General features: G+C 38.8%; 1 protein-coding gene across 2 annotated transcripts; it reads left to right on the forward strand.

Moving 5' to 3' along the window:
- Positions 1–1,462: 1,462 nt before the first annotated feature.
- On the forward strand, positions 1,463–25,818 carry tmod2 (tropomodulin 2). Of its 2 annotated transcripts, none has more exons than XM_041786984.1 (10): positions 1,463–1,576; positions 9,888–10,102; positions 12,498–12,654; positions 20,050–20,172; positions 20,493–20,567; positions 20,653–20,783; positions 20,873–20,980; positions 21,081–21,224; positions 23,132–23,276; positions 23,776–25,818. In XM_041786984.1, the coding sequence occupies exons 2-10, from the start codon at positions 9,977–9,979 to the stop codon at positions 23,805–23,807; spliced, it is 1,041 nt and encodes a 346-aa protein (XP_041642918.1). In that variant the 5' UTR covers positions 1,463–1,576; positions 9,888–9,976; the 3' UTR covers positions 23,808–25,818. The 2 variants fall into 2 exon arrangements, with proteins under 2 accessions (XP_041642918.1, XP_041642911.1); XM_041786977.1 differs by lacking the exon at positions 23,776–25,818 and adding an exon at positions 23,413–23,732.
- Positions 25,819–27,616: the final 1,798 nt, after the last annotated feature.

Here is a 27,616-nt window from a genome sequence, read left to right on the forward strand (position 1 = left end):
CCATCCGTCCATTCATCCATCCATCCATCCATCCGTCCATCCGTCCATCCATCCGTCCATCCGTCCATTCATCCATCCATCCATCCGTCCATCCATCCATCCATCCATCCGTCCATCCATCTATCCTGCATACCCAAAGGGGGTATGGAGCAAAACATGCCACTGAAGACAGGTCATGTTTACTATTAAGTTCTCAGTCAAACCAGTCCCCGCCATCAGCCAATACCTTTTACATTATGGATAAGCCTCTACAATTTCAGATGAACGTGTTGTAATGTGATTTAAAATGACATTAACTGCTTTAACTTATTTCAGCAAAAGATACAACAATTTTTTAGCATACAAATCTGATCTTAGAGTTTCTGCCTTACTTGCATGGCATCTGATTACCTTGCACATATTATATGAACAGAGAAGGCACATGAAATTCAATCTCTCTACTATTGTGTAACACAGTGTTGTAAAAAAAGAAGGATGAGATCTCACTGATCCATTCAATTAAGGGAAAGACAAGGTTTTATTGTACACAGTGTGTGTTATGGGTGTGTCACTGAGTCTACTTGTGGAAAAGAGGCATCAAGACAGGAAGAGTCAGATAGATTTAGTCTTTATCCAAAGAAGGAGAATGTGAAAGAGGTGCTGTGAGGGTCAGAGGACAGAACAATTCTTGTGTATGTGTTAAATTTTCCATCTGGCTCCAGTTGACTCAGTGTTTTGCTTTTTGTGCCACTTTGACTCATCTAATCTGGATTTTTCACTTTATAATGTTGTTTTTGATGACTGAAATAAGAGTATCATAAAACCATTGGGAAGAGTTTGTGTTAGCAGCACCTGCAGCATCTGTCCTGGTCACTATTAGCAAAGTGATAGCTTGATTATCATGATGGGTTATTTATCATGATGGATTGTATGGTATTTTTAATGGTTTTTGTGAATAAACTGATTGATTGATTGATTGATTGATTGATTGATTAAGATAAATCTTAGCATGAGCATTCATGTTAAAGATGTGGAATGATTTACCAAACCTTTGTCTAGGTAAAATCTGTCTTGAAAATATTAAGATAATGATCTTGAAATCTTTCTTCGTTTATCATTAAAAGATAAAATAAAATAAAATAAAATAAAATAAAATAAAATAAAATAATAACAACAACAACAACAACAACAACAACAATAATAATAATAATAATTATTATTATTATTATTATTATTATTTTTAATTTAATTTAAATTAATTTAATTTAATTTAATTTAATTTAATTTAATTTAATTTAATTTAATTTAATTTAATTTTATCTTATTTTATTTTATTTTATTTTATTTTATATTTCCTCCAGATTTCATTTGATTGGTTTATCTGCGTAAGAGGGGCGGGCCAACTAACTCTATTGGTTCAGTACTGCGACACTCTCATTCAATTGGTTGAGTCAGACGTTACTCAGAAAATGCTCTGACTCTTTCTTCCTGTGTTACCGCCCTTGGACTGAGAGAGAAATCAAGCGCTGAAGACATCGCATTCATTGGAAGGCTGGCATTATTTGGAGGTTCCTTAGTTAGGTCCCATTAGTCTCAGGTAAGGAAACTAATAACCATGGGGTTTAAGATTACAACTATGTATTCCATTTACTTGCTAGCCTTGCTGTTAAAGTAACTGTCACTGGCTTATGTGCGGTGTAGCTCACTGGCTTAGCTAAACAGCTAGCAACTTGAGTCAACTGCAAAGGGGTTAGCGCGTTAGCTGCTACATGTCAACGGCTGTTTCGCATGGTGATACTGTGTACGACAATTGTAGCTTTGTCACAAAAGTTAATGTTACTTAAAGCGCTTGTTCCGGCTTTAACTAATTCCTTGCTAATACGGCGTACTTTTCTTTATGGTATTTATCACCAACAACATGTTTACAGTGAGCGTGGTAATCATAAACATGTCAAGAGCGAGTTAGCTACCGTCGGTGAGTAGCCTGCGGTGTCCACAGGAGATGGATGAAACTATTTCAGTCAGGGACGCTAGGTATTCCCTCACGAAATATAAAGTCCCAGATGTTTACAGGTTATCGAGGTGATATGTTTCGTTTAACTGACGCATAATGAGCCTATTAATGAATCTGGTGCCTCCCAGGTTAATTATTCTTGTCTTATCGTGAATGGGAGTTCCCAGTTCAATCAAAAGTAATGTAATCTCAGCAGCCCATCCCTGTCAACAAGACAGTGCAATTCACATAGAGGACATCAGTGTTTTTGTGTTTGGCTGAGACAGAGTTTCAGTGCTTCAGGACATAGCTTTGGTGGTGTGGTGTGACTCACACCAGAGTGGAGGGTCATGGGAGAGGCTGTGGCTTAAAAACAGCAGCACTACTTGTTAGATAGGTACAAGGTCGCTGTCACTGACACACTCCCTGTACAAGAGCTTATGTGAGAGCTTATGTGGGTGTTTAAAAGAGGTAGTTTGACCAGCAAGGCTCAATGGTGAATGATGGGTGTGGTCCCAGTCTTAAGGATGATGTCTGCATAAAGGGAAGTGTGTTTTTCTCCTTCTTTTAAGCCTGAAGGCAGGTGGCCCTCATAAACCTCTAAAGCAGGTATTGTAGCCTGGGGAAATGATGTGATGATTGCTGACACAACATTTTTGGTGATACTGCTTACTGCTCACTTCTGCAGGTAAACAGTCTCCTCCAATAGTATTTGTGTAACCTAAATACCTTTCCCTTGAGAGTGAAACCTGACTTTGAGTACCTGGTTTCACCCTCTATGTAATGCAGCCATAGTACTGAATAGTAGCTTGTCATTCTTTGTAACAAAGGCGTGAAAGTGTCTGCCTCTCCTGAACCTGTATTATTCACAGCAAGTCCTTGCTGAGCTGAAAGGCAGGGCACTCACTTGAAAACTGTTCTCATTATATAATAATGAAGCGTGTGTGTGGTTTGAACAGGGGAATATACAAACCTAGATGTGTGTTGGTTGGAGAAACACCCCACTTCCTGTCTGGCTTTTGCCAAGTTTGTACAAGAGTTGGCAGGACTAAAATTTTGAGTGAATGAACAACATGTTGATTGTTTTCTTTTCTTATGCTTGATTCATTTGCTGTTAAACCGGGAAATTAGATTTATTTAAGATTTAATTCTGGATGACAGGCTGTGATATTCAGCCAAACATCTGTACCATCACTGCTCAAAAAACTGTGTTACTCTAGGTTCTCCTGATATTTTCACTTATGTAATACTGCTAACAGCAGGATCATACCCTGTGTTGCTATCTCTGTCTTCTTCCATCTGTTTTCTATCATTTCTGACACTCCCGGGCAGCTCAGGAGGCTGAACACAACAAGGATAGAGGAGAATTGAGTAACAACAGGGTGGAGAGAATAAAAGGGAGGGGAGTAGGTAGGTGGGTGGAGGAAGTGTAGACTGCTGTCCCAGGGGTAGCAGAGCTGGGTCATTCTAACTATAGTCTGTTTTGTGGGCGGTGTGCTATAATAGTGTAATAACCAGTGTGTGCTTCATGTTAATGTTTCAGTTTTACTATTCCTCCTGCCTCTGCCTCAGAGATTTTTATATAGCAACGGCAACCTGGACTGTAAAAGTTGTGCTTTTTGGATATAAATGTATATATGTATAAATGTGTCTTTTAGTTTTATGAAGTTATGTAATAGAAGCATCGCATATCTGTGATGGGGTCTAATATCACACCACATTTAAAACAGCTTTAAAAAATATATATTGCATTATTTAAAAAACAGGAAGTTTTCCCAAATAAATGCAGTGATTTTATGTAGGTTTAACTAGATCTAAATTGCAAAGTCAGCGGAAATTGCGTGGGGATGCTGAGAGCTGAATTGTGGAAGAACTGCTGAAAAAGGGCAAAAAGCACAAAGAAGCTGAAAATAGCATAAAAGTAGCTGAAAATGGCATTCAGTAGCTCAAAAAGGATAAAAATAGTCTAAGATAGCCGAAAATAGCCTTAAAAGAGCTGAAAATAGCATAACAATAGCTGATTTTGGCCTAAAAGTAGCTGAAAATTGCATTCAGTGGCTGAAAAAGCATAGAAATAGCTGAAAATAGCATGAAAATAGCTATATTTATAAAACTTAGAAGTGAGAAACGAATAGCAGTCGAATGACAAAGAAACTCAATTTTTAAAAGTTTAAACGATGTTGATATGACAAAGTATGAAGGAGGAGATAGCCGGTGCAGAAGAATAATAATAAACAAAATGGCCTATGCGAATATCAATAGTGTGGATGCTGAATTATGGGCATTTAACATTTGAATACTAAGCAAAATTGAATTATGTTTGACTTTAAGTGTGTTATCATAGGCCTGAAAGAGTGAGAAAAACTCTGATGTGCAGTGATATTTTTCAATATTTTCATAACAATATGAAGTGTAATAAATAAATTAGTCACCCATTATCTATACTGCTTGTCGTGTTCAGGTTTGCAAGGTGAATAGAGCCAATCCCAGCTGTCATGGGGCGGTGGTGTACAGTCAATCGCAGGGCTGATATGTTGTGACAGACGAAAGGTGTTCTTACAGTGCATTTCTGCAATGGCGTCATGAAGCTCCGCCATCTTTGTGCCTTGAGACATTCACACTGATACCGCGACATCACGATTTTATACGTCCTCACCTGTGAATTCACAATGCATTTCAGCACTGTGGTACAGCAATATAGCACAGCACAATAGGAGCACCACAGACACACTCAGTCAGACGTGCACATACACAATGTTGTGCTGCCTTTACACCTCTTTTACGCCCGTAATCAAAGTGAAACATCCAATGGGTGTTAATTTCACAGCCTTAAATTACAATGTGAAATGGGCTAAACATTTATGCTGTCAATCACACCTACGGGCAATTTACTGCTATCAGTTAACCTGACATGCATGTCTTTGGACTGTGAGAGGAAACCGTAGTACCAGAGAAAGCCTACGCGTGAATGGGGAGAACATGTAAACTCCACACAGAAAGGTGCTATATGACGGGGATTTTAACCTGGAACCTTCTTGCTGTGAGGCGGCAGTGCTAGCCCCTGTACAGCCCATAAATACACCCGCTTTAAAGAATACCTAGATAATTTTTCAGTTTCTTTTAATACAAAATAAATCCTAAAAGGATTTTTACCACTTACTTGTCCATAATTATTGTGAGGGTAGCAGGAAATGATCTTGAGGTTTCGTCTGATTATTATATCTTATCGTACTATTGAACTAGAGAGAACTTTGCTGTAATACACAGGCCTTCTTTGAATACGTAAATGCACATATGCTGAGAGAGGACAAGTTGCTTGTTGACATGAAGTTTTATTTATTGTGATAAATTCCAACTTCTACAATGTGTTTATTTCAATAAAGATAAAATTGCAAGTTATTGTACATCTCAATTTAAACATTTAATGTAAGAAATTTAATTCAGACACTGAACTTTTTTTAGCGGTAGGGCAGACAAGGGATAGAGATGCATGATGTTGGATTTTTGCCAATATCCAACATGCTGATATTTACAAATTAATTTCTGCCCATACTGACTAAATCGCTGATTTAAAACTTCAGTACCCAAAGGAGTCAGTTTAGAGTGGAGGATAAACAAATTAACTCATTTTAACCCACAGCAAGTTTGATTTCTGTCCTTCTAACCCACTTTAAAGTGGAAGGAATGATGATGATGAATAAAAAAGAAATCAGCTGATGTTGGTCTGTTGGTGCAGCATCAAACTCTTCTAACTTATTTTTCGTAGGTTAAACAACTGATATAGGCAGATTTTTGAAGCCAAAATATTGGTTGTAAATATTAGCATTGGTTTTCATATCTGACAATAATTCACTTTTAAGCTGTTGTTTGCAGATCATAATATAATGCTGATAATTTTGTGCATCCTAACTTAACTCATTTGATAATGCTTAGTGTCTTGTGACTTACTTTTCAATGACTTAGTCTTACAACCAGCGTTGGCATTGTTTGCTTGATCTGTGATAAAAAAAAAATCAGGGAATAATTTTTTTTTCAATGAAAACTTGATTAAATTTTTAAATGTGCTCTTTTTTCTCTTCTCCCATTAGACTGGAAATAAACACAAAAGTGACCTAAAATCCGGATATTCGTGGCTGTGTCCTAGCACAATCTTCAGTAATATGTTTATGTGTCACACAGTAGTCTGAGGTTGCTGGTTAGTGTGGGAGAGCTTAAGGTGAGTGAAGTGCAGACAGGTTTGCAGTATTATTGGCTTCCAGCCATATGTTGTTGTGTTGGATTAGCAGAGGGAAGCGGGAGAAAGGAATCAATCAGATTGGACTAATGGATCCTCTCAGTGTCTCCACCTGGGCTTGAACCCACCCATCGCCATCATTATCCCTGTCTGCATGCTCCATTACTCTTCTGTCTGCGCATGATATAATACGGGGCCTCACTCTTAGCAGCCACTGTAGTGTTAAATGTGTTGAATTACATGCTAGTGAAGTGGAAAGTGTTCTTTAAAGAGTAGGATAATATGTTAAAAGGCGTTAGATTGAGCTGATCTTGCCATAAGAGCATTATGTGTGTGTATGTGCACACCCCTCATGTGCTACTTAATGCTGATCCCAGGCCAGGGTCTCTGCTTTTTCCAGATCTTTGATGGAAATGTAATCCCATCATTTTGCCTTTTGCACATCTTGGAATAAGTCCACGTAACTTGAAGCAAATGATGACCACAAAAGTCATAAATCATACTCCATTTGATACACGACTAATCTTTCCATATGCTCTCACTGGCTAGAAAACATTTGACTGCTGTGGAATTAAAAGAGTTCAGCCTGGACATGAGGGATTAGGCAGAAAACATCAAAGTCTTTCTCTAGCATGTTTCTAGACTGAGGAAATCTGGCACGCTGCAAAGGGGAATATGGCGTAATTACATGTTACAGTGTCCTGTCCATATGTTTTCATATTTCCCAGGACCTCTGCAGTGTTGATTATGAAAAATGAAGAAGAAGACTCCCTTTTCTGAAAAGAAATGGATGAAAACTCTGTAATGATGTCATGAGAAACAAATCCTGGGGCTGTCCCATGATCACAAACTGGCTGTGGTTAATGCAGGATGAATTTCATATGATTTGAATTAATCTAATTGTTTCGCTCTGCTACAAATAATCATGACACTAAGGCTGATTCTTATGTGTAGTCCTGTGTTGATATTGCTCCACAAATGCTTTAACCAAGAAGTAATTATAAGAATTTTCTTTCTTAACCTATTGTATCTAAAAGCCAGTTTTACTCAGTATGTACTATGACCAAACCAATGTTTCTGCCTAGTCATAGCAATTACAAAATTGGGCCTATTAAGATAAAGTTGTGTTTTTCATTAACTCATATGCACCTAAAAAAAAAAAGAAAGGCACATAACATGAAAAAAGAGTTTTGGGTAATTTAGAATAAAATGCCATATGTTTTTGTGCAGCTCCACTCTTGGTGCACTTATTATTTGTTTATTTGATTATGATCCCTGTTAGCTGTACCCTAGAGCCATGGCCCACAACCACCAGACCATGGACCGATACTGATATTGACTATTGGAGCCTGAAAGATGTTTAATTTTTGAAGACTGACAGGATTGTCTTCCGTTATGTCATCCATCTGTGCCTTTGATATCTTGATACATGTCAAGAATAAAGATGCTTTTCTCGGTCACATGAAACCCAAAAATTAAGCCCACAAGCTAGCTAACATGAGTAGAAAACAAACATTGTGAAGAGCTTCTTTGCAAAGGGATAAAGGCTGAAAGAGGAGACAGAACTAGTGCCAATGGCTGCCAAGAAAAAGAAAGTTGTATTTAAAAAGGCAGTACCGGGAGTTTTAAAGGTGATTCTCACGCCTCCACTGATTCAGCATTAAGATGAATGTATTTTTTTCTGCACTTTGTTTTAATGTTGTTTCGATCATTCCATTTCAGCATATTTATCCCCCACTTGTTGATGGCTAATCCATGAAAATGTTGTCTTTATGAAGTCATTCAGTGGCGAATAAAGGTTGGGGACTGCTGCCCTAGTGCACTGCTGGTCTTCACTAACCACACTTGTTTTTGCAACAACCCTTGTGCTGTCTGTTGTAGAGCAGATGAGCATCATATTTGAGCAGGTGCTTGTTCTCTGTTGAATTTATTGACAAATTCTGGGTGCAAATGACTTAGTGCTTTGGTCACACCCTGTGTATGTGGGCCGGAGGCTCAGTTTCAAGTCCAGCCTTTGGATCCTTTCTAGCATCTTTTCTTGAATCTCCTTTGGGATCGATAAAGTAGATATTGAATCCAATCCAATGAAGCATGTCATGTAGAGATGCATAATATTATGGCCATGATATTGGTAAATTCAAGAAAGAAAGTGAGAGGAGCTGTAGTTATTCACACTTCATTTAAGGATTGCCACTGCCTGATGTATTGTAATTTTACTTGAAATAACCATTTTGTCTAAGTAATAATTAACATCAGTTATTATCTGTTATTTACATTTTTTTCAAGCTTAAATTGTAGTTTTAGCTTGACTTTAATATTAATTTAATGTTGTTTAATAACCTTTATTTCCTGAAGCTTGAATGGCTGATCTCCATCAACTCTGGCTTGTGATATAGGCTAACCCAAACTAGCTGTGCAGTATACTTCCTTGAAGCATTTCTGTAATCCAGGATCTGACTGAGCAGTTGTCACGTATAAATGCGGATGTGGTCATTTATTGTAGGTCATTATTTCCAAATGCTGGGTTTGTTTATACTCATCAGTGGTGACATTTGTGCCCGGCTTCATCTGCTGGCACTCAGGCTTGTGAGTGCCACTTCTGCAACTCTCATAATCATTTCACAAATAAATTTGTGATGCTGTAGTGTTATAATAATGGAGGAGGCGAGTTAATTCAGGACAGAAGTTCAGGCTGCTCAGTGAAGACAAAAAAGAGAGAGAGAGAATCAGAGTCTTCAGGGAAATCCTCGAAACTGTATCCCTCAGGCAGCTCCAGGAAAATGACAATAAGTGTTTTAAGAATCATTTCCTGATCTGCAGAGCTGAAGAACAGAGCGTTTTTTCCTGATATCACTGAATTAAGAGACAATTCAGACCTTTCACATTTGGCACAAAACACTGAGACTGATGGGCTGTCTCTGAAAGGAAGTACTTGTCTTTCCTGCTTATTTTTACAATACAGAGCTACCCATGAGGGAAAGTAGAGTTTAAATTTGCGTACAGTTAAGTATGTGTGTCTAAGTCTGTGTGTGTATGTGAGAGTGATTAGGACTAAAACCATCTGTGGAGTCCTGCAGGGAGTCTGGAAATCATGAGGTCATTTTGGTTTCGGACTGTGGCGTGGGAGAGGGAACTGAAGGCGACATGAAGCTTCTTCATTTAGTTTGACAAGAGCCACCCTCTCCTTAATTCATTCACTTGTCGGAGCTTTATTTGATCTTAAATTAATGGGGTATTATCTGCTTATATATAAAGAGCCTTTCAAGGATTTCTAGCATCTGCCACAGTTTGCTTCACTTTTGGGTGCTAATTCAGAAAGAGAAATGCAGACATGAATTCTTCATCTTATAACCATTTGTTTTTTATCGTCTTATTTTAAAGAAGGTTTTCTAAAGTAACACACCCTTTAAGTTACAATGAGTCGTTTTTGATACCAAGGAAGCTGTCAGAGTATTTAGTCAGGCCTGTGAAAGTCCTTTTGTTCCAGCGGTGTGTTTGTATTGCATCACCACAAGGCCTTCTTATCCGGCCCAGCTGTGATAGACCATTGTTTCACTGAGATGAGACAAACAATGTCAAACTCAGTTCAGATTTAATTACACCATATCTAGTCAGCTAATTTAAAGGCATTTAAACCCACATCACCAGTCATTTTCATCATCTGACCTCTTCTTTCTTCAGGTAGCCTCTCCCTGGTCTGGAGCTGAGAAGAAAAACTGCGGCTGTGGTCTGCTGTTCAGTGTTCAGCTTAGCGAGCATTAGCCGGCACCATGGCGTTGTCGTATAAGAAGGACCTGGACAAGTACAAGGATCTTGATGAAGATGAAATCCTCAACAAACTGTCAGCGGAGGAGCTCAAACAGCTGGAGGTGGCCCTCGAGGAGATGGACCCTGAGGTCAGAACATGTTCAAAGTTGGAAGAGCTCCAGGGCTCTTAAAAAGAGGGAGTGCCTGTAGCAGAGGGATTTATAGGGGAAAACATTGAAAAACACTTAGTGCATACTTAGCATTTAAATTGCACATAACATCATCGCATCTGTAAATAAAAGAAGGAACTAGAGTTTGAAACCTACCCCAATTTCACAGCTAAGACTCCCAGATTTAACTGGCACTTCCTAGTTTCTGGTACCTTTCTTTCTTGGAATACATTCCAGTTCTGAAACACAAATCCAAGGCAGAATTTTTCTGTGCACCCTCCAACAACACCTCCCAGTCTCGAGCCTCCATGGTTGGAGAAAAACAATGTAAAGGGAGGGAGTTTATGCTGCACTAACTCTTGTAAGCAGGCAGCCAAGTGTTTGTGTGTTTATTTGTGAAAAAAGCTTTAGAGTATAATGAAATCCTCCCTGGGTGCCTGGGTGTTTTATTTAAATTCCAGCTAAACCAAGTGAAACAAATAACCCTGCACAGTGACCCAAAGGAAAGGCCCAAAGGAAACACTCAGCAACAATCACTTAAGTATGAAACCCCCCACATCATTCCATTATCTAGAAATACAGTTTGGCTTTTTCACCTAAAGAAGCACTGTTGGCTAGACAAACTTCTCACAGATCCTCAATTTGCCTCACTGAAGTTTTTCCTTCCCCACAGCAGATAGTCCACAAATGGTTGCATGTTTTATGTCAGGTTTCCTTCACCAGAACTGTGTTAACATCCTGGTCAGATACATGTTTGACATGTGTCTGTTTCCATGTGTCAAGCTCCCAAATCTTGCTCTCCGAATCTTGAACTAAGAAATGGACCCCAACATATTGTCGTTTCTGTGCAACTCTAAGACGGGCCAAAGTCTAAAAGAGATGATGAAGCTGCATCTGTGAATTAGAAGGCTACAAGAAATTATCTCAGAGCTGAAATGTCTTCTTAGAATAATCTGATGCTGAACTGATTCGGGATTGTCCTATTGCTTATAATCCACAAGTCTACTTATAAGGAAACTGTCATAAATCAGTCAAAACTGAGCACAATTTATTTCATATTGGATCACAATGTCATGAGTAAATAATGTAAAATAAGTTTACTGAGTTGCTAACATTAGCATCAGTGCTGTCACTGCTGGCCTTCAGTTTCTACGTGTCTGTGCTGATTGTGGTTACAAGCCCTGCAGTCAAGTGCTTTAAAGCAAGTTTAAGATAGAACAGCTTACTTACAACTTGAAAACTGCCAAACTGCACTACAGGATGTTATCAATGCTGTCCAGGCACCATGCATGTTCACATCCAGACAGTAGAGAATCATGGCATTTATAGCATCTTATCTAATTTTTTTTTAATTTAAAGTTCACATGTTTTACCCCTTTAAGAGAAGTTAATATTGGTCTTAGAGGCCCCCCAAAACATATGCCTGTGAATTTTGTTTCTGAAAAACCACTCCAGTATTGGATTTTTGCATGTCTAAAAATCCTCTTTCAGCCCTGCTCAGAACGAGCTGTTTCTGTCTGTAGCTTTAAATGTTAATGAGCTGTCTGACTACACCCCTCTCAGGAGGAGGATGTGGCTTAATGAATGTGGGTCTCCTGATCCTTCTCTCAGCTGGATCAGGAGAGGAAGGTGGAACTTTCTTCCAAGCAGGGAGGGCCAACCGAACCTGAGGGTGGTGCTAACTCCCCACATTTCATCATGAGGGGAAAAATCTGAGAATGTCTTGTTTCAGCACACACTTTCTGAAGGGGGGGATGGTGGACAAGCCAGGGGCACATATTTTTGCTAGAAAAGCCTGAAAAGGTGTATTTTGCATAATACATGACCTTTAATGTGTAATTTGTGTACATTGAGCGCAAGCTAACAGGAGCTTTGTTTGTGTAAGCACATTTGACCAATAAAGCTGATTCTGATTCAGTACAGGAGTAGCCAGCAACTGATGGTAGTTGTAGTTAGAGACAGTTAAAGGCAATTAGCAGTGGCCGCTGTGTAACAGTTTAGACTAATGACTGGGATTGCAGGCCTGAATTGGGAAAGATATTGATTTGTATAACCAACTGGAATTTCTGGTGCCTACTTTCATCATTTAGCTGGAACTTGCACTTACCACTAAAACTGGTATCTGAGTGTGTTCTGCTTCCAGGAGGCTCCAACATCACAGACTGATTCTTGGCTAACATGTGCAGCAGGGCAACTCAGTTAAACTTTAGTATTTGTGCTTTTTACTGCATGCCATCAGGAATGTTAGAGTTTCTAATAGAATAGATATTGTATACATTCACAGGTTTAAATAAATAAATAGTCTAACTTCCCCAGTGTCTACAGATTAGTTATTTGAGTATTCCTCTATGTATTGTCTTTCTCCTCTTCTCAGAATGCTCTTCTCCCAGCCGGCTTACGCCAGAAAGACCAGACGTCCAAGAAAGCAACAGGAACATTCAACAGAGAAAGTCTGCTCAAATACCTGGAGAAGGAAGCCATGGAGTACAAGGACAGAGAGGACATAGTGCCCTTCACTGGGGAGAAAAAAGGTACAAATTTACACGATAAAGCACTAAAACCAGGAGTTGGAGTTAAAGGGGAATGAAATGTAACTGAGTGATATTTAACTTAGCATATCCCCTCATTTTTTACTGGTTAAGTACAGAGAACAAACAGCAACACTGTAAAATGACATTACAGATTAATTACTGTCATTAAAATGCTGACTACAAATTCCCTTGGGGATATAGAGTGACATTATATACCATATCTCCTTTATATCAGCAATAATATGAGGCCTTAGGGATGCGTTTCTCAGAGAATAATTGCCTTAGGTGTGTCTGCATCATCAGTACAAATACACAGCAGTAATTACTTCTCTGCTGTCTTAGCATGTATTATTAATGCATGTCTGCTCTTATGCAACATACAGCAGTGAGGGGGAGGTGTGTTTGTGCTGGGGGGAGAGGACGTAGGCAGCATCAAAGGAGGAAGCAAGCATAGGATTATATGTATATGTTTTAAATGTGCACTGACTCCCAGACTCTTCAAGCTCATAGCATCCCTTCAGGACCCCCCCCCCCCCCCCCCAAAAAAAATAAACGAGTTCACAAATGGCAATTTGTATTAACCCCTTAAGAATTATTTGGCTCTTATTGATTTGACAAAAACATGAAATAATTAATGAAATGATACATTCTGTGCCATCTTCAAGGCAGCCATTTTGGCAGGTGTTTTTTGAGATTTCTGGTTTGAAACTTGTTTTGCTCAAGACTGATTCTCAGGCTGGGTTTTTCCAGTCAAAGCTAGGCAAATCTGCAAATCAAAGCCTTAACCTGATATAAGCATAAACACAATGAACACATTGCAAAAGCCCGTACTTACTCAAATGAATAGGAAAAAAATGTTTCATGTTAACAAGTCATGCTTTCTTTCTTTGGTATCTGTACATTCTGCATGTTTGATTGAGGTCTGGGTAAAATAACATTTCTTTCATGTAAATGGTAATAAAAGTGGCCAATTGGTCCCAAGTAATGAAACACTTATAAAACATGCAATTGACCACAGTTTAGTTGACATGGTTTAACACAGGATCATGGTGTCATGGGATAAATAATGTCAGATTGATTGTGTATGTTACTCTTTGTCAGGCAAACCTGACTCATTAAACTCTATGTCCATTTTTCAAATCAAAATACAACCAAACCAGGCTGCTCCTATGAGTTTGCTTTGTTCACTGCAAAGAGAGAAGGCCCATTCATTGGAACCAAAGCCAGTTATTTAGAGATGTCACACCAAATAATCATATCATAATTGTAGTAACCAAAAGGATCATGGTTACCAGTGTTATCCAAGTATTGTTAAAATGTACTGAAAGAGAAACTGTAATAGAGAGAGGCAGTGCACAGAAATGGGTGATTGATATTGAGATGAAGGCAGTCATAGTAGTGAGGAACATCATTGATACAGAGAAATCCGATTCCATTTTCTAATTGTGTTACAGAGGTTACTCTCTTAAAGGCTTATATAAGCACTGAGACAGGCATTCAGAGAGGTGCAGTATTTTGTTTGAAGTGCTCCTTCTCGCTCCACTGCAAGTCTGCTCTCCATCAGAGAGTGCTGACAAGAGGAAGAGAGGAGAGAGACCACAATATCTCCCTAATGTTCTGTGTGGACTTACTTTATTTTCCTCTCAGTAAACAAACCAATGTGGCATGCTGTATTGACAGTATTTAACATAATATTAGATTGACGTTATGGCACATTGTTTTAATGATCATCAAAATTTGAAAGACATTTCTAACCATGGAGTAACATCAGAATCAGAACTGGGTTTTATTGCCAAGTACATTTTCACATACAAGGAATTTGACTTGGTGTTTGGTGCAAAAACAAGTAACGTTGAGGAAGAATAAAGTATTAGCAAGCTATAAAAAGTAAGATAAAAAGTATACAGTAGTTAACATTAAAGCTGATAACCATTTCAACCTTACAGACAATGGTTTCAGCCCAGTTAGGGGGAATGGTCACTTGCAGTTTGAGCATAACATTTGACTGGCATTAAGGGCCAACAAATAAAAAAAATTTATGTTCTTTTAACTGACTTATAATTCTGTTGCTGACTGGTAGATGGTTAGTGGCACCAGTCTTTAATGATGACCATTCTTTTCAGCATTTTGGTGCCGTCAGACAAAGCCACCTATCAACTACACTTATATTAATTTCTGCTGTTTTAGTAGTAAAATTGTATTTTGGATTTATTTTGGATTCAGGATGGGCATGATGCGAACACAGGTATTTTGTATTACATGAAGAACAGCAGATAGACAGAAGATGTGATTTGTAGATAAGATGAGCTCTTACATTTTTTCTTATCACACTTAAAATATTGACACACCCACATCTCAAAGTTTAGATATTTTTATCGTAGTTGACTTACTGGTTTGAGACTCATAAAGAGAGTACAGCTTTTAACTTTCACCTTCTGTAATAATCTTTGATTTTATGATACTCACTCTTTGACATAGTGATCAGGTTTGATGCAGGAAGCTTTTCCTGCAGTGATGGCATAAACAGAATGAAAATGTAGGAAGCATCATCAGTAAAACAGTCTCTATAATGGTAGAGTTGTCTACTGCAAGAAAAACAAAGTCATTAGGAGATTCTGTCACAACACAGCAGATATCTTTGTAGAGAAGCTTCTCACTAATGGTGGAAAAACAACAGGGAATTTGTGTCATAGATCTTCTCAGACCTGTTTTAAAACAAACTTTGCTTTGTCCCTTTCAATGGGGGACGACAGTAGATGTTTTTAGAGAAAAAGAGAAAATCAAAAGTGAGAACAAGAAATAATCTTTGGTCAGTAATTCCTCTGCAGTGGAAGTTTCTTTTGTTTGGATCCCCAGAGATCTGCAAGCTAGTCTCTCACTGCAGAGGAAATATGGAGCTGACATCTCTCCTCTGACCCGGCTCTGGCCTGTTAAAAATTATACTCCCCCTGTGTGTGAATGTAAGAGTATGTGCATGTGTGTGACACTATGGAAAATTCAAACCACTGTGGTGGTTCTGTGGAATGTAGCTGACTCGCTTCCCCTTGTTAGACTCACCCCCAGCTGGTAAATAATGTGGTCATGAGTGTGTGTGTGTCCTTCAAAAACACACGTAGTGTCAGAGGAAGACAGTCTGCTCAGAGGTCATGGCAAACAATGTAGCCTTTTCACCTCCTAAATGTCATCATGTTTGGCCGGTACTTCTTTATAGTAATCAATCTTTTTTTCAATAGTCTTCACCGTCATTAAAAATAAAAAGTTGTCATTGTTCCTACTGCTGTGAAGGATGACCTGTTGTCTGACTGTATAATCAGATTTGAATATAATTTGGTATGCTCATTGAGGTTCAGAATGGGCTAAGTTGACTGAGTCATCATCTTTCAGAACTAAGGGCTATTAATTTTTACACTTGTTAGAGCCATTCATGCTTCTATTGACGTCTGAGAAACACTTTGTTTCTTGGAGGGTGTGGCTGTTTCACCAGTAGGTTTTTTCACAGTGTATTTCTGCATCAGTGCCATGATGAAAATCTGCCATCACAATGTCTTTAAACATATATATTGACACTCCTAAAGCATAATGTTTGGTGTGTCTGACTATCAGTTCCCTTTGTGTTTACAGCTTTGTAGGAGCATAAGAGTGCATGGCACAGAGGGAGCTCCACATACACACACAGTCAAACATGCATTTTCTGCTGATCCCATTCACACCACACGTAAACAGACCATTTTCTCTGTACATAAGAAACTTTCGTTTTTATCTCCTGAATATCCTCGAGTGACCAACAATGACTGACAAAGAAATTGAGGATTTAAACTCATTATCCACAGATGACAATAGCAGGTATCCCAATTTAATATTTTCTGTGAGTTTCTTATCAGACATATTAAGTCTTAGTCTGTTCCAGAATAAAAGTATTTCACATTTATCTCTGATTTAGTTTTCCCAAATACCAATCATTATCATCATCATTTCGGTGAGCTCATGCATTGGAGAAAACCAAACATGTTCTATTTATGTTGGCATGCTCTTTTAATCAGGCTTAATTGGTTGTTTTTGAAGTAGCAGGAAGATGATGTATTTAGTTTTTCTGATTAACAGATTCTTTATTTGATTAAAGTGATGTCATTGTATTTCCAGACATTATGCCTTTGTGGGATTATCGTTATTAGCCATGAAGGAAGATTTCTAAACCTACCATATAAGGCCCAAATCAGGAGACACTGGATGTATCTCTTAGTTTCATACCTTTTGCTAAACTTGCAAGCACTTCTACCAGCATGATCAACACAGGGATAATGTATCATCATGCCCTAAGTTTTTTGCAATAGGTGTGGCAGCAATGAATAACTTTGTTACTGCATTTAACTAGAATCACCACCTGGCAATTAAATGCATCCACGAGGTATACAATTGCTACATGGTCAAATTGCAGTGTTTGGTCAAAAAGAAAGGCTATGGTGGTTTAAGACTCTTATCAAAATATAGAAGGCTTATCCATATGTCAGAGTGGACATTTGTCAGACATGTAAAGAAGATCACACAAAAAATCCTTGAGATAAGCATGGGATGAACATGAGGCCCAATGACCTTGACCTTTTACCTCCAGCATGTATAGTTGGGTAGTGTTACTTTTGAAACTGGTTAAATTACTGCGTAGATACTGATAAAACTAACCTGTTGGAGTCCTTTTGCTTTACCAAATATGAAAACCCTGTATCACTCGTTTCACTTGTTGGTTGTAAAAACAACATAACGATGGCACATCTGTCCTTGAATTTGTAGACCCTTCTGTCTTGCCTAATTTACGGCCCATAGTCTGTATCTCTGCAGCCTGAAAACATCACTAACAGATTTAAGAATCTATACAGCTCTTTAATATGCTCACAGTCTGACAACAGACTGGACAGAAGTATACAGAATTACACTAATGTTCGTGTGTGTTCTAACCATGGAATGTCTGCACAGCTGATTCAACGAAAACAACAGAAGATTTTAAAATTATATTCACAATAATGCTCGTCTTGCTCCTTTCATCCAAAATCAGCTAGCTCAATAAGCTAGCGCACATGCATACCGACACAGCTGTGTTTACCTTCCGCTGCCATGTCGCTACATACCAACGGTCATACAGGAAAGAAAGAAGGACAGACATGCAGAGGCTTTGAGTTTTTTCCTTTCACTTTTTTTGTAGCCAGAGGAGAAAGGAAATTTGGTATTTTTCTTTTAGTAACAGACTACTTCTATTAAAATGTAACTAATGATGGATTGCTGGAATTGTAAAACAAATGTGTTACGTTACTCGCTGCAACAAAAAAGTAATCTTAGAATCATAACGGATTACTTTGTAATGCGTTACCCCCAACACAGCCAACATGTAATCAGTGTGTCTTTGTTTCAATGTGGACATTTCTGCAAAGTTTGAAAAAAAAATCCCTCTTGAGATCCTTTTCACAAAAATACAGAGAGAACCTGATAACATAATGCCTCTGTTCCCAAGCTATTGCCAGTGTGGAGGTGTAAAATATATATGATGGACTGCTTATATTTAAGGGGCTCAGGCTGACTATGATTGCCATCTAAATTCAGTCTGATTACCAAAATACTGTTGTAACAGGCAGACACTTTGTTATTGACAGTCTTTTATTCTGTCAGCATTTTTGTTTAAGTTCATGATTTATAGATCATACAAACAACGAGACTATAGGGCTGACAGTGTCTTGGCTCCGTCTTGTTTCTGTGTCTCTCCAGAGGGACTGGCACAGGATGCTGCCTGATGACTGTATTTACTGTTTGCTAGCTTTCAGGAAGTGCCAGAGCCCCCACTTGGGACCAGTGCGAACAATTTGACTGGCAGGAGGGACTCAGAAGGAGGGAGAGTGGTGGGTGGGGCTTGATTTTAGGGTGTTTTTGTTGAAGGAGAGAGGCCCATAGAGAAACTGTGAGGGACAGTCTGCATGGTCTCTCTGTCCAGTGTGAGAATTTGTAATGGTCCAGCAGTGCAGTTTGGTTAGACTCCACTCATTGTTCACTGACTTCCCAAACGCTTCCATTTTTTTTCCTATCAGATAGGTTACCATGGAGATATCGCAGTGTTCGGACACTCAAGGCTGGACTGAGCTCAGCTTTTCTTTACCACTGATGGCTGGGGAATGTTGTGTAAAATAGCAGGAGGCTGAGACATTCAGGCAGCACTTTCAGACTTAACTTCCTTCTCAACTGAAGAGTTTTAATTCATCTTTTACTTTAAATAACATTAAGTGTCAGTGCGAGAGATATAATCAGTAACAAATAAGGTAAGGAACAAAGTGCTAACAATTATCAACTTGTTGATCTGTGCTGAATCCCTGCAACAAAGCAATAAACATATAATCTTCTTAATTAAACAAGACGAGGAACACACAATGCAGTTTCTGTCAGGAATAGAGGCTTTAAGCCTCAGGAATAAAGAAATGTTAACCATTTCAAGGCATCAATCTGGTGTACCTTGAGAGCGAAATTAAGAGGCTAAAACTATGAAAAATGTATTTCTGTCTAAACAGTTTTTTCCCTTGTAGTACTTAAACCAGTGAAGCATCGATTCTAATTCAATTGGTCAATTATACTTTCTAACTGTTTTCTGGTCTGAACTCCTGATTGGGGGGGGGGGTTGGCTCCAAGGATAAATGGTTAGGAACCACTGATGTATATCATGTGATCTACTTGACCATCTCTGCTTTTACTTAAAACCTATTTCAACCAGAAAATTGTTTCTCACTTCCTTTATTTCATTTGACTTTTATTCCCTTATTTATCTGGGAGTTGTTTTGTTTTTGATGTTATTAAATTATCTATTGTATTTAATTATATATTTGAAAAATATGTGATTTAATTTCTGGCCTAAGTTCACATTCTACAAGCATGAACACTGTCTATCCCTCTTTGTTTGATATAAACCTTTTTGATAAATAAAATTATTGAAATTGAGAAGTTTCCTGCGGCTTCTGACTGGAGGAAATATGAAATATCTAACAAATACCTACTATCAGTGACTGTCTAGTTCAGCTGTTGCTTCAGATCATTTATCTGACAGCCTCTCCCCCCCATCTGCTCTCTAACATACTCACAGAGCAGCACTTGGCAGTCCTGCTGTCTTGTGACTGTGAAACAAGGCAAAAGTGCTGGAAAGGCTGAAGGAGAAAAACAAGCAACATTAGCCTGCATTTGGACATTTTACAGAAACAAGGGGTTGTGTAACATCTAATAAAAGCCTCTCCAGGCTTGTATGTACCTGTTTGTGTTCACGTTAAGGAAATTTACTGCCTGCCTATTTTTATGAGATTCCTCTCCTTTCAGTTAAGGAACTAGGATATAATACTTGCCTTTGTTCACCATGCTTTCCTTTTGTCTCCATAGGTAAAGTATTTGTTCCTAAGCAGAAACCGATAGAATCACGTCAGGAAGAAGTCACAAAGCTTGACCCAGAATTAGAAGAAGCACTCTCCAGCGCAACAGATACAGAGCTGTGCGATCTAGCAGGTAAGAATGAAAAGAAGGCTTCTGAGAAGGTTACAAAGTCATTTTTGAAAGGCTTTAAAACTCTTGTGAGGGATTCTTTGTATGCAGTTCACATAGTGTTGTTTTTGAGCTCAGTCTCAGTCCCACCATAAAACACAGGCTCCTTTCACTCTAAGACGGCACCCTTTACTGTGATGATGAGGGGAAAAAGGCTCAGAACACCTTCCCTGCTATGGCCTCTAAATTTGATTGTCTTTTATTCAATCACTGAGGCATTTTAACACATTTACACCAATTTTTCTCACCACATTCAATAAGTCTTTGTGTTTGTTTGTTTTCAGCAATCCTTGGTGTGCACACACTGGTTACCAGTACTCAGACGTATGATGGAACTGGGACTAAAGCGGGTTACAACAGTAAGTACAATCACAGGATTAACCCTTAAAGTCAAAGAGCTGGAAAGGATCAATCTCCAGACCTCTGACCGTGTTTCTTTTCTAGATGTGATCAAAGGGGAGAAGATGAACCCCGTATTTGATGAGCCTCCAAATCCCACTAATGTAGAAGAAACTCTGCAGAGGATAAAAAGCAACGATAGCTCCTTAACAGAGGTCAACCTCAACAATATAAAGGTACACAGAAATACTAGTTACAGATTGTGTTTTAGTCCATGTGATTTGTTATTCCACAACTAACAGCTGTGTATGTGATGGTATTTCAGAACATTCCTATCCCCACACTGAAGGACTTTGCCAAAGCCTTGGAGAAGAACACAAATGTCAAGAAGTTCAGCCTGGCAGCGACACGGAGTAATGACCCGATTGCTGTGGTAAGACGGTGGTTTGAGGGATTTTTAACAGCTTTGTTTACACCTAACAACCCTGTATTTAACATCTTGTTTGATTTCCTTCTTGCTTGTCTTCTCACAGGCGTTTAGCGACATGCTGCGGGAGAACAAGACATTGCAAAGTTTGAACCTTGAGTCAAACTTTATCACGGGAGTGGGGGTGCAGGCTTTGGTTGACGCACTGCGAGACAATGACACACTCACAGAGATCAAGATAGACAACCAGGTACCAGATGCTTTCTGACGTGCATCCACGCAGACCTGCAAACTCAATATGCTGCAGCCTCAGTGGGTAAAACATGAAGCCATTGCAGAGCTGACAAAAAAAAATAAAGTCGATGCAAAAAAGGGGGAGGGGGCTGAGTGGCCCATATGAAAATGCCCATCTTTACAGTAGAATTAACCATATTTACACCCTGTTAAAAGCAAACTTTTGGATCTCTACTGCTTGTCTTCTAACCTTGCAAAGACAGTGAATGATCCAGGTTATATGTCTGTCATCAGGCAGGTCCCTTTTGCAAAACTTCAAACTAAAACACATGCTCCCACACTTGATTTAAGTGTTATTTGAATGCAAAACATATTCCATGCTACTGATGTGTAAAACAGTCTATCCGGCACATGAAGTTATGTTCATAATTTGAGAAAATCACACAGGGTTATTGATAGGAAGGGGGGATTAAAACCCAGTTTTTCAAGTACCTGGTCCTGCATTTTAAAAAACTGTAAATCAATACCATTTTATCTTAGCAATACTGCTGTCAAGTCTCATGGATTCACTGACATAATGCCATTTTATCTTAACCTTGCAAAGCAGTTGAATTTGCCAGACTGTCATAGGCAAATCCATCTTGCTAAACTCCAATCCACAACTTTTGTGAGAAACTGAAAATGGCCCCAACCAATCAGTCATTTGAGGAGAACGAGGATGTAGCTACACACAAGGTTTAGTCATACTGTGAGTCATTAGCAATGGCCGCCTTCAGTGTAGCAATTAGCTCAGATGTAGCTTTATATATAATGGCAGTATTCTCAGAACTGTGCCTTATTTCTGTATTAAAATAAGAGCCAAGAGCCCACCGAAAGCTTCTCTTAGCAGAGAAAATGTATTTGCACGTCTCCAGATAGGCTTCAGCATTGATTTTAGCCACTGACATGATTCGCTGTTCAAACAGTACTGTAGCGCTAGCCTGTGTAGCTTAGGTTGGTACTAGAGCTGTGCTTGTCTACTACCTCATTTTTTCTTGTCACTCTTAATGGCCCCAGGGTCTTGAAAAGTATAAAAGTTGATAGATCAATTAGTAATAATAAATAAGAATAGCTTGGATTTATATAGTGCATTTCATGGGACGCAAGGTCGCTAATTAAGCAAAATTTGAGGCTTTAAAAAAATTTTTAAAGTCTTGAATGCCAGATCTTAAGGTCTTAAATTTTGTAGCTGTTTTCATAGTTGTTTAAAGAAGTAGTACTGTGTACCTAGTTAGCAAGTAAACTATGTGATTGAGTGATGTGTGCATCAGGTTCATCCGTGACCCTGATGAAGGCAACAAGCCAAAACATGCTGGTCTTACAAAATTGTTCTCTGAACTACAAGTGTTACTGAGGATTTTTGTTTCCTTCAAGACTTTCTTTATCCTCCATGCACCTTTAAAGTTGGTGAGGTTTGCCAGAATGACCTACCTCAACAAACAAGAATTTGAAATAACCGAAGGCTTCATAGTTTCAGTTCACCAAACTCATGTGAAATTTCACATAGGAGGTTAAAAGAGCTGTCTTTTGTATGTTTTTTTTTTTTTTGTTTTTTTTTTTAATTTGTGTTTTTCATTGCTGTGGTCATTCAGGGTCACTGTATGCAAGGAACTAACTGGGAAAGTCTTTGCACTCTTGTAAATAAAGTGGTTTCACACAGGCTACAAAATCATAAAATATGTTTTTGCTAAGCAGGGTGCAGCTGAAGAAAATGCCACAAATCACTGCCTGAATATGACAGAAAAAGATTATGTTTTCCAGAACTGGAAGAGGTTTAACATGTTTGAGGTCTAGGTCTGAGTCCCCCACGTTTTTGTTCCATAAACTGAGGTGAATTTGTGACTGTAATTTATCTTTTGACCTCTGTATATTTGTACATTTTAGAGGCAGCAGCTCGGTACCACCATAGAGATGGAAATAGCTAAAATGCTGGAAGAAAATAACAGCATAGTGAAGTTCGGCTACCACTTCACACAGCAAGGACCTCGCTCCAGAGCTGCTGCAGCCATCACCAAGAACAATGACCTGGGTATGACACGCACAGACACGCAATCAGACATTCACATACAGACAAGAAACTAAGAAGCTGATGAGTTGTTGATGATCACATTACCGCCCAGATGGTGTTCGATGCTCTAAGAGTGACGACGTCTGCTCTCTTGTAGCTCCTCATCCTGTCAGAGTCGGTGTAGCACAGGTGTGATGCATGGGCGTGGTTACGAGTGTGTCAGTGCATCCGAGTGTTTGAATGAAGCGTTCACTGTATTAACAGTACCAAGGTTGACACAGTGTGAGAGTGATGAAATCTCACTTCCTGTTTTCTCAACACGCTGACACATGCTGTTGAAACCGTATTTCACTTTTGTCTGCTTATCTCATGATGGTGTAAAGTTGTGTTTTTATGGTAGACTAACAGGCCTGTGAAGGTAGAAGGCATGTTTGTAGTTAGATTTTCGACTATCTTCCGGTTGATTCTTGGGAAAAGAAAATCAATATTCTCCTAATTTAATAAAACTTTTCCTCTTCAGTTCGCAGGAAGCGAGTGGAAGGAGACCTGTAGGGACGTTTTCCAGCCTGTCTCACAGCCAATCCTGTTGTTTCATCTCACCGTCGTGTGGAATAATTTCAGCCAATGCCCTGGTCTCATCTCACTGTGTGGAAACTTTAGTCTTGTGCCAAACTGTGGGGCAAGGCGCGCTCAACCTGAACATACACCTGAGAAGAAGGGAAATAACTGGAATTGCCCTCTCCCATACTTATGTTTATACTTCTGTTTATTATTATTTTTGTTGTTGTTATTGAAGGTGTAAATCTGATTTAGTTTTTAGTCATTTCATTTCAGCTGCTCCTTTTTTTGTTTGAGCCTTTACATGATTTGTCCAGACTTTTTACCTGCTTTTCCCCCCTTTTTTTTAACTATGCGATAAGGATAAACGTTACCAAGTAACAGAAACTTTGTAACTAAAGAACTAACAATGAGAAACTCCAGTACCATTCACCATGGTAGCTTGGAGAAGCCAGCGTAAAGATGAATTAAAAGGTAGCGCAGCTTGAAGCCACATGAGTGTTAGCTTTCTGATGATACATCCAGAATCGTTGTAGCCTAATATAAAGTTATCTTAAGGTATGATAAGTCACCATGTAGTACCATCTGGGGGTTGGATGAGATCACTCCTGTTTGTGCTCTGCAGGTGTTGTTTATTGGAGTTGCCTTGTAAAGCCAGCTCGGCTGTTGTTCATAACGGTTAAGTTTGTGCTGACGTCATGCTGCAGTCAGCCTTAAAACAGATGCAGGCTCACGCCCTTATATAAATACTGTAAGTATCGATGCGTAATGTTTTATATCACCTCACCGCTCTTGTTTTCATGTGGCTTAGATTCAAATTTTGATCACTTGTATCCCTGAACAGGAAATTAGAACAAGGTTTCTGGTTAAAGTGAGATCACACTGTAGAAAGAACAGGATATCAATCCCAATCTGGACTGGAGGCTTTGACCTGCCCTTGTAAATGTTCTAAAAGTCTCCTCAGCACTCTGGGTTTCTCTGATGCTTAACCATGCCAAAGACTAACACATGCAGTGTATCTGTGTTGAACTTGGCTACTGGTTCAGGTTATAGCTTCATCGTCACAGTCACTTCCTCATACCTCACTTTAGTAAAGGAGTCACTGAGTTCAAACCATTTTAGACACCCTGTCATGTCATGCTTTTCTTTTCTCTTGTTGGCCTTTTTGTTAACAAAATGTTCAAGAAGTAAACGAAGATGTGTTGGCAAACAGCTCATGAGAATCTTCTCAACTTGTGAGTACTTGTGAAATGTTTCTATGAGCTGCGTCTCACTGGAAGTCTTAAACAGATCCTAAATTTAACTTTTCTCACTCCTACACACTTCACTTGGCTCTCCGCAGTAGCAGGTCATTTATTATGTAATCAACAACATGCTGCTTGTGCCTCTGAAAGAACCTCCATTGTTACACTAACCTGCTTGAGACGGTTATAACAGAACTAATTCAGGTGTTACTTGAAACATGTTTGTGGTTTATGTGTAATAAGAACAATATGTTGGCATGAAGTCATCACCTGTGAACATCGTGTTTCTGTCGACCAAAAAACGCCCAACAGCCTCACATTCCTGGGACCTGAGCTGTCCGGCTCGGTTCAGTTCTTTGGGTTTTATATCTGTGTTCTTCTTCCTTTAAGATCATGTCTGTTAGTATTTCCTCTTGGACCTTTTTTTTAACATTACTGTGCATTGGTGGTGGAAAACTGCTTCTTTGCTTGGGCTTGTTAAGAATACTCTGTGATTTATAATACTGTATGTATATTAATTGTAAAATGCCATCTCAAATTTAAAGTGCGCACACACACACACACACACACACACACACACTCTGTAAAGTGTTTTCCCACATTGTACACATCCCATTGCTGAGATGTTTTTGTACCTTAATTCAAACCCAGGTGTATACTCAACATAAGGAATATGTAATAATATAAAACCACAGAACTGGTAAAAAACGCACTGCTGAATATAAGACATCCTTAAAAATAAATGTTTTTACAAACTCTGACTTTGTCTGCTTTGTCTATCTTCTCTTTATCAAGCCGCAAAAGTAGGGATGGCAGCATTCATGCATTAACTGTGATTAATCAAGGCACATTATTGCATTCATTTTTTTATTTGCATTTAACGCATACTTTATCGTCCCTTTCAGCACACTTTGGTTAAGTCACTGCAATGTCTTCCTGCACAGTGAGGTAAAATAAGTCCACCACTGCGCCCTAATGTCTTATTTCACTTAAAAATAAAACTCAGCTCAGTAGACAAGTCAAAAGTCATCTACATCTCTGTGTTCTAACAGATCCTTGAAAAGTCTCAAAAAATCTTCAATTGGATTTTTGAAATTTAAGACCATAAATAATCATAAAAAGTCTTATTTTTACCTGTGAGTGGTCTTAAATTATAGAAGGCAATTTGACTAAGATGTCTTAGTCTAAGTATCAAATCCCTTCACTAGTCTGCTAGTGTCATCTCCAGAGCCCGTCCATTAGTCACATGACTCCTCACACATCATGACCCCCAACTGGCTCCTGGTCAACTACTGCATTGACTTCAAGACTCTGCTCCTTGCCTTTAAGGCCATTCATAATCTCACACCTCTACATTTCAAACCTCCTGCACATCAACACAATACCAGACGTAAAATTTCAAACCATCGTAACCCTGGCTGTAGGTCCCTCTTCCTTTCACTGCTCCTTGATCCATGTCCACCCTCACTATCTCCCACTTTCCCTCCATCCTCAACTGTCCTATAAATAAAGGGCCCATCTTTGAAAGGTCCAGATGGTGTTTGATGAAAAACAACAGGACTTCATAATCAGAAGGCTTAATCTTAAGAAGACCACAAATGTTCGAGATTTATTTGCTGTCCAACCAAAGACATCGGCAATGTTCATTAAAAAAACAGACTGGCACCTGGTGGTGACATGACTGTGAGGTATCCAATTATTGGACAGTGAAAGTACAGTCGTGAGCCAAGAAGAAGGACTGTGGTGTTTTCTGTGGTAGTGTGATTGGAATAAGTATTATAGGCTGAGTGACCTCAACCTTTAACCTATAATAGCTATAATCTAAAGGGCTCCTTGAGTCATAGTGAGCATCTGTGGAGTTTGAGAGAAATGCTCAAAGCTTCTTTGAGATATCACATTCACAAGCAAAGAATACATGAGCCCTTTGACCTTAACCTATGACCTCCAAATCTTAACAGTTCCTCCTAGAGTTGGGATAAACAGTTGTGCAAAGTTAAAAGAAAATTGTTGTTGAGATGTCACGCTCACAAGACTGGACGGACAGATGTATGGACAGCCTGAAAATATACAGTGTCTTTAAGTACTCACTTTATTGGATGTTTTGACATTTTATTGATTTTATGAATCAGTTGGGGTCAATATAATTTGACTTTTTAACAGAAAATAATATGAAAAAACTAATGTAAAGTGAGAACAGATTTCTATAAAGTAATGTCAATGAAATGAAAATATGTAGTGTAGAACAAGTGACTGCATAAATATTTTACACCTTTAAAGTGACTGCTTCAATTGCCAATTGGTGCTAGTAGTCTCGCAATTAGTGAAATGGGGATCAGCTGAGTACAGTGAATGTGTCTAAAGTGATTGTAGTATTAAGACACCTGTGTCTGGAAGGTCCAGTCACTGGTTCATCAGTATTCCTTGCTACCATTACACCATGGAGACAAAAGAACAAGCAACTATTTAGTCTGTAAGAGATCTATGGTTTGGAAGAAGATTTATTTTCCAGCAAGACGATGACCTGAAGCATACAGCGAAAGCAACACAGAAATGGTTTTA

This window comes from Cheilinus undulatus, linkage group 1, assembly GCF_018320785.1.
Source record: "Cheilinus undulatus linkage group 1, ASM1832078v1, whole genome shotgun sequence".
Lineage (NCBI taxonomy): Eukaryota > Metazoa > Chordata > Actinopteri > Labriformes > Labridae > Cheilinus > Cheilinus undulatus.